The following is a 7,801-nucleotide window of genomic DNA, read 5'->3' on the forward strand; positions in this document are numbered from 1 at the left end:
GGGGGTTGGCTTGTGTGGGATAAGATCCTTGATGCGCTTGCTGTGAGTGGGTGGCTGTTAATGGCACAGCTAATATTTTATGCCTGCTGCTGTAATGTGGTGACACACTTCCTTGCTTCTGTGATGGTACCCAAGTGGAGAAGTTTCAGCTCGGGTTAAAAGCAGAATTGCTGGTAAAAAAATCATCCAATGGCAACTTAGTCATCTCTCCCAATGCACGCATGCACAGGATCCTGTTCTTTCTAAATACTGTCAAACTGGCATATTTACACTTTCTGTTTTGAAAGATTTAGCCCCTCATCTCTGCATGTTACCTTTTGAGTGGCGCTCAAAACCATTGCATTCCCACAAGGCTGAGCACTCAGAATACACAAATGAAGCAAAGAGTAAAGGATACATGGACGTGAGAAAACAAATTGTGTGGTAGTGAAACACTCTCTCTGCTTATTATCAAGAAGGAAAGGCGTTTTGCTTATCAGTTCTTCTGGAGCGGCAGTTTGCATCCCCCAAGACATAACAGTACCAGGCCACTGGGACGCACGAAGGAAGTCAAGTAAACACATCATAGTCGAGTAAGCAAGCCACACAAAAGACCTTCCTCCCATGACCAAGGCCACAGAGAAAGACATAAAACAGGCAGAATGGCAAAGTGATAACATCTCTGACAAATATCAATATCCTGTCTTTATTTTGTTGCAAAAGGCGTCATCATGGGATTTTTTTTTTTTTTTTGTAAAAGTAAAAATCCCTCCGAGGATGGACACAAGGGAGTATGCGCCACCTGTCTTCCCTCCAAACACACCTGGGGAGCAAAAATAACAAGTCGTTAGATAGATGCTGTCTGTTTTTAAATTATAGAGGATGTGTGTGTGTGGGTGGGTGTGTGTGTCTGGCGTGCACGTGTGAATCTGCTCATGTACTTGTTTTGCAGTAACTGCCTGAGATGTGCCAGCCCCCGCCTCTGCAACATGCTCACCTTGAGTTGTTATGGAAACAACCAAGAGATAGGCACTTTACCCCTATTTTGCCGATCCTTTGTCCTCGACCTGAGCACCCTTCCGTTACTGTTTCTCCATAAACGTTAACCATAAAACAATTGTCCTCCATTTCCGTCCATCCTCGACGTAGAAAAGAGCTACCGGTTCCGTCCCTTCATCCATTGTCAGTCCGGAAAAAAAATGTCACAGTCAACAAACGAGGAACCCAATTTGAGATGCAGTGTTCAATTCCGGCTCCAACCTTCATGTGTGGTGTTTGTGATGAGGGCCTTTGCACTATACCAATTATGCACATATAAATATAATTCAACACCATTTTTACTTGTGTCTGAGCTTAGTTCTGCTTATCTTGGAGTACTCCGGCTTCAGCTTCTTCAACCATGACCAACGTATGCAAGTTATTAATTAAAACCCTTGTATTTGCTGTTAATGCGAGTGTGAAGACTGGCGAGCAGTCCAGGGTGCACCCTACAGCTCACTTGTCCTAATGACGTTGAGAACAAGTGCTAGAGAAAATGGGAGATGGATGCAGTTGTGAAAGTAGTGCCTAACGCACAACAAAATAAATACCTACCCCAAAGTAGCAACACATGAGAGAGCATCACATCCTCACCACCAAGAAAATTCTTCTTGTATTCCCATGACACCGAACCAAAAGAAATAATCTTAGAACGTTCAACATTGAGAATCCTCGTCTCTAAATGACCCTGAAGCTCCCCATCCACCTCCACAGCCACACTACAACCTGGAGGGAATCGACACTACCAGCATGCAATCAGTGCATGTCGCCGCACACACACACACACACACACATACACACACGTGTGCATACACACACAGAGCAGCACATATACAAGGGTTTGATGGATGGTCCACTATGGAATGCAAAAAAGCATTATCCATCACTCACTTGCCCTGAGCAAAGAGATGCGTTCTTTGAAGTGACACGCCCCCAGCTGGGCACCATTTCTGTTTAGAGCCACCACCTCCTCATTCCACTTGGGTGGTGAGTACAGCAACACATTTTACTCGTGTCGCATCGAAACAAACAGATCCCTTCCTCCCACCGGGCATCTGTGGCAGATTACCTACACGTGTCTTTTCTGTATACACTTGTGACCATTTGTCAAGTACTGCATCCTTTATGGATATGTCAGTCCACACGGAGGCCTGTGGTGAGGTCACAGCAGAGGTTAGAATTTTGTATTTTTCAAGAGCAGATCTTATCCAATGTGGTGGCTGCTACACTGAAGAGTTGAAAAACACAGTTGAGCTAATCCAGTTTCTGCCAGGACGGCAACGAAGAAATACATTGTCAAGCTTAAGATGCAAAGGGGTCATGTTTTTCTAAGTGGACTGCATCAACATCTGTTACAGTGACTGTGGTTGCCCTCACATGCTGCCAAGGCCTCAAGTCTCTGAAAATAAAAGCAAACCATTTATTACAATACCCTTGTAAAGGAGTGTGTGCTGATCTGTAGGGTGGGGTTACTTTTTGAAACAAGCATACAGCATATACCTTGATGTCTTGAGTCCTTTATAAGTTTGATTCAGAGGAGATGTATCTGAGACACTGCTAGTGATAGGGAAAATGAAGCTTCATGAACCAGTTGTTGTATTCTTTGGCTCCTCTAAATGGCAATGTTTGTTTAAAGTGAGGGTTAGGGCTGTCAGCTCTTCAGTGAACAGAGAGTCTAAGACTTAGACTCTAAGTAAAGACAACAACGGGTTCATGAATCATCTTGAAGCTTCATTTGCCCATCATTATTGTATACCCTTTCCTGTATACTGAGTGCTTAGTCAATGGCAAATTCTTCTTTTGTTATCCATGAAGAACAAAGGTGTCACAACTTGAGCAGCTTCTACTTGCAAGAGCAGGCCCTTAGTGTGTGTGTGTGTGTGTATGTGTGTATGTGTATGTGTGTGTGTGTGTGTGTGTGTGTGTGTGTGTGTGTGTGTGTGTGTGTGTGTGTGTGTGTGTGTGTGTGTGTGTGTGTGTGTGTGTGTGTTGCACCCATAAATCCAGTTCAGGCCAGATCACGAAATATTGGCCTTGTCCGTGGCAGAAAAAAGAATGCTGACCGAGGATGTAATGCACTGCAAGTGTATATGTAGAAAGGAATGTGAGGTGGAGGCAAGGAAAGGCTTCAGAGGAACCTTAAAAAAAGAATTGGTTTTCAAGACTGAGTGCCAATATCATAATTACAACAAAGTCCCCTCCCCAAAAGTGACACAACAGACTTACGAGACGACAAAGCACACTGTGACAAGACACGAGTGACTACTAGAATGAGATGACTGATTGAGAGCAGAACTGATGTGAGCAAGTGAAGACAAAGACATCAAGCATACAGAGGAGGCATGAACAAGAGGTGGAGGAAGAAAAAACTCTCAACAATCACACCCAGTAAGACCAAAAAAAAAACAAATGCTGTTGTGCTGCTCTTGTGTAATACCCCAAAGCTCCAAAACTACATTTTGCATTTCCTCCATAACCTCCCAGAGAAAATAAACATGAATGAATGCCCCTTGCTGTAGCTTGGGCCACACAATAGATTGATCACGGCTGAGTGGGTATTAGAGTTTGCAAAGATCTCTTGCCACTGATCTTATGACAAGGACTGACTTCACAAAGCTTCTATCAAGAGTACTACAATCTAACACAACTGAAAGCTTTATTGATCTCTCTTGTGGATAATGAGATTGGAAGCAGCATTCCCAACACCACTAATATTCTTTTCTGGCTAAATCACAGGATTAGATTGATGTGCGCATTCTCCCTCATCCCAACCTGCCACCAGCCAGCCATATGTGCCGCTCGGCCACAGGGGGAGGAAGCGATAGGGGAAAGATAGAAGAAATGGGGATGAGCATACCTCGATCCATCTATGTTGGAGTAAGAAAGACCCACAAAAGAAGCAGAAGATGAGGGTTGTGATGGGCAGGCCATCACATCTTCAGCGGGACAAAAGACGGAGGTGACAACCAGCCTGTGGACAGAAGGGCCATTTCCACTCGCACAAAAGAACCGTGGCGATGAAGCAGATTAACAGCTCTGTGTGCCCATTGTGAAAGCTTTAGTCTAAATGATAAGATTTTACACTGTGCTCGGTGTGAGGGTTTGTGTGTGTGTCTGTGTGTGTGAGGGTCTTAAATCCTTTGCACTTTCCCAACAGGAAAAGATGATCCTCTTTATTTCCTTCCTTTCATATGCAGGTATATACTCACTTTCATCTGAGCCTTTCATTAATCCCTATTCAAAGGACAGATGAGACAGCTGGCTTTTCAAGCATCTTTTTTTCTGCAGAAAACTTGACTTTTAAATTACAGGGAAACTGCAAATCCGCCTTTTCCCTCGACACTGTGAGACACTTCTAAATGATCTGTGTAAAACTGCATTTATATTATGTGCCATCTATCTCACACAGTGCTGTACTTATGTAGCAAACATTCTTTATCAGCACCTGACGGGTTGTGTGGCCCACACAGCGTGGGTGGTCGGGTGTTTGTTATTCTGAGAGACCATTCATATATTTGTTTTTAGCCCCATCTAGCGGCCAAATTGGAATATTGCAATTATTGTGTTATTCTCGGACACCATTCATATATTTGTGTTTAGCCCCATCTAGCGGCCAAATTTGAATGTTGCAATTATTGCTTGTTTTCACATCATTTTCAGACAATACATTATTTGAGTTTCATAACATGTTGAAATAATGTTCAATGTTATATAATGTTTCATAACTGTTGTCAAAAGATCACACATCACTCATGAGTTGCCCAATATCTTTATTATCATTCAACATCTACTTTCTAGTTAGCACAGAGCCGGCGAATGGCGACTGCTCAACTCTGACCTCTGGTGGCTGCCTTTATTACCTATCAAAGAAAAATGACAAATTAGAGACATCAAGCAGCAGGTTTATGTGAATTTATAAAGTGACTTACAATCGAAAGCAGTAATAATCCACAGTGAGGTACTTTGGAAGTTCATCGCAGTCAGCTGGGACTCCGAGAGTGTCGGCGTCTGCTGTCAGGTTGCAGGTCTCAGAAGCAAGCCCATGCACAGCACACCTGCAAAGACATTGAAATGTCATTTTAAATGAAAGTGTCACCAATATTTGAAAGCATTTGTATTGGGTAATGCATACTCAACGATAACTTGATATACAGCCGTGGGACTGTTACAGTAGGTCATTACTGAGGGCTCATTAGTGCAGATGTTTTCATCCAGGCGGCCATATTTGACATTCATGATCATCACTCGTCCATTCTCTGAAGATGACATAAGAAGCGTGAGCGGTTTCAAAAATATGTTTGTGTTTCCAAGTGCAAGGGGGGAAAAAAATAGGCTCACTCACCGCATGTGATGGTCTCAGTATCTCCATCACACACATACTTTCTCATCAAGCCTATGGAAGCATTTGCAAGTTTTAATATCACACTTAATTCCAAAGGTGTTTTTATTTCTAAAGGCCATGCACAGAAAATTTCAAGGTCAACTTTATTTCAACCGGCATGTAGCACAAGATTTTAAAAAATATAAGTCTGGAGGTGTCAAAATTAATCAAGAAAAAATCAATTGACAAATTAATGGTCTCATAATTTAGCTAATAGGTTATTGTTTACAGACTGTCCAAATCTTCAGATTTGGGGCTTTTGGGCTTTTTGGGCTTGACTCGTTTATGAGAGCAGAAATTGTAATCGATTATTTGAGTAATTGATTATTCAAATTATTTAGATTATTTTAATAATCGATTATTCAAAAAAAAAATTGTGAAAAAGTCATGGATTCTTCAGCGTTTTTGACTGAGTCGGGCCGGTTCAATGAATCAAATGCTGCAATCTGCTTAATAAACTAATGACTGGCCGCAACCGGTCGTTACTTTGCTTTTTACCAGTGGAAGCTCAAAAAAAGTTGTACCTTCAGGTTCCTCTTCACAATTGTAGGTGATTTGGATGAAATTGTGAGGCGTCCAATTGTATACAAACATATGTGGGTCGGGCATTGCCAGGCGGCACCGTGGCTCTCTATCACAACTGTAGGATTAAGAGGAATTATTAGTCCAACGATTTTGGAACAAAGTTTAATTTGTGCCCTGTGACATAGCAAAATTCCTTACATAGATTTTACCCAATAAAGGAAGAATAAATGAAAGCCGCCTTCCGTCGAGACTTGAGCAGCCTGCTGGTCTCGATTGGAGCAGTCAGCGTTCTCTTGCAAACCGTAGTCTACAGCCGTGACATTGATTCTGGATCCGGTGGCTGAAAGTTGCAAAGCACACGTGACAACACACAAATACTACAAGCGTCAGCGGTACCACCGTGTGAGCGTCGGCCGTACGTACGACACTGCAGCACCGAGTTGACCCCCGGGCAGGCCACGTCAACAAAAGACTCTGCTGGAGGGACACTTGAGTTAAACGCTTCATCATTATATCCTTACTGAAGTTTCAGGACAAACCGTTACCTGCATTGGAAATTTGATAGTATGCTGTGAGAAGAACTGCAGGAAAGAGAAAATACACACGTTGACATTTGAAGGACTCTGACTTGCCCGAGTATACTCACAAGAAACGGCAGTCAACTTTGTGAAGAACATCTTCCCAGTTGAAGTAAGGGATGGCTGGAGTGTGGCATGGTTATGTTTAGTCCTGCTTATCATATGCAAGCAAGAAGAAGGTGGAACGCAAACAATTTAAAAAGGTCTAATGTAGCTTAAGGCAAATTCACTTTGTGATGCAAATAGCTTGTTTTGCACAAATAGACTGACAGACGACTTCTCTCACGGTGAGGAGCTTTGGGAGTATAAATTGAGAATATATCTCAACCAGTATTCATAATATTGACCAATGTATGATTTTTATACGTATATAATCAATTAACAATATTGTCGGACACAAGCATCCTACACTATTAAAAAAAGAATGATTCATATATATCACTTAAAATTTGTTGTGTATTTTTTTTCTGTATTTTTTTTGTTGGTTTTTTTGTTTGTTTCATGGATTTAGATATGGCACGTTAAAGTGTTAATTGTTTTATTTATTTTTTCCCCTATTTTTCATGTTTTAAATATATTCAAAATAAAGAGAGGCCTATATCAACATCAAAATGCTAGATGATGAAATTACATAATTGCTCATAGATGTACAGTCTGTAATATTCTTCCTTAAAATGGTCTGAAAACTTTATATATGAGATTATAATTTATTTGAGAATCGATACACGTATGGCACATTTAGTTTTTGTTTTAGTCAAAAAAGTAAAGACGCATAACCCATAGACAACACATTATCACTCCTACTTTATTGTTCTGTTCAACTCTATACGTTTTTTTGACTAAAATATGTTGTATTATTGTTGTATTAGCCCTCCTCGTCTTGACACGGGATTGTGACGAATGTTTTGTTTGTGGAATATGAAATAAATTGGCAAAATCCACCTGTTTGATCCATGTTCAGAGAGATGACTTTGTCTGCCCTAAAGTTCATTTGCACTGACATCAAGTCATTATACTGCGATTTATTATGAAGATTGGTGTCAACATTGACGTATCCCAAAGGCCCAAGAAACACACCTAAATACAAACAAAAGACTATACAGTTAACATGAACGAAAACATAGCAGAAAGTAAAAGTAATGTCAAATTTTTCACACTGGGCCTGGTAGCTCTAAACAATATTTTTCTACAATTATATATTTGTTATTGTTTTTCAATTTTTCGACATCTTGTGGCTCAACCACACGAAATGTTGCACTCCAAATGGCTATCAGCATTCTTGGAGTCTATTTATAGCGAT

General features: G+C 41.1%; 1 protein-coding gene and 1 long non-coding RNA gene across 2 annotated transcripts; both read right to left on the reverse strand.

Moving 5' to 3' along the window:
* Nucleotides 1-664: 664 nt before the first annotated feature.
* LOC147062668 (uncharacterized) lies at nt 665-1,866 on the reverse strand. The gene is made up of 2 exons (XR_015067049.1): nt 1,573-1,866; nt 665-802 (listed from the first exon to the last, which is right to left on the reverse strand). It is a non-coding gene; the product is annotated as an uncharacterized LOC147062668 (long non-coding RNA).
* A 3,076-nt stretch (nt 1,867-4,942) lies between these two features.
* On the reverse strand, nt 4,943-6,600 carry LOC147062669 (uncharacterized). Its single transcript, XM_085928288.1, has 8 exons — nt 6,570-6,600; nt 6,469-6,504; nt 6,347-6,400; nt 6,122-6,263; nt 5,923-6,038; nt 5,360-5,410; nt 5,150-5,273; nt 4,943-5,072 (listed from the first exon to the last, which is right to left on the reverse strand). Exons 1-8 carry the CDS (start codon nt 6,598-6,600, stop codon nt 4,943-4,945), a joined length of 684 nt encoding a protein of 227 aa, XP_085784414.1.
* Between the last annotated feature and the right edge of the window lie 1,201 nt (nt 6,601-7,801).

This window comes from Syngnathus leptorhynchus, chromosome 1, assembly GCF_054491065.1.
Source record: "Syngnathus leptorhynchus isolate UIUO chromosome 1, UIUO_Slep, whole genome shotgun sequence".
In the NCBI taxonomy this organism is placed as follows: Eukaryota; Metazoa; Chordata; class Actinopteri; order Syngnathiformes; family Syngnathidae; genus Syngnathus; species Syngnathus leptorhynchus.

Excerpts from the sequence above, each read along its gene's own strand:
- LOC147062669 (XM_085928288.1), bottom strand. The coding sequence starts at position 6,600 with ATGTTCTTCACAAAGTTGACTGCCGTTTCTT. Across the intron at positions 6,401-6,468 it reads CTATCAAATTTCCAATGCAG|CAGAGTCTTTTGTTGACGTG; the intron begins GTAACGGTTTGT and ends GTGTCCCTCCAG. Across the intron at positions 5,411-5,922 it reads TTGTGAAGAGGAACCTGAAG|GCTTGATGAGAAAGTATGTG; the intron begins GTACAACTTTTT and ends ATGCTTCCATAG.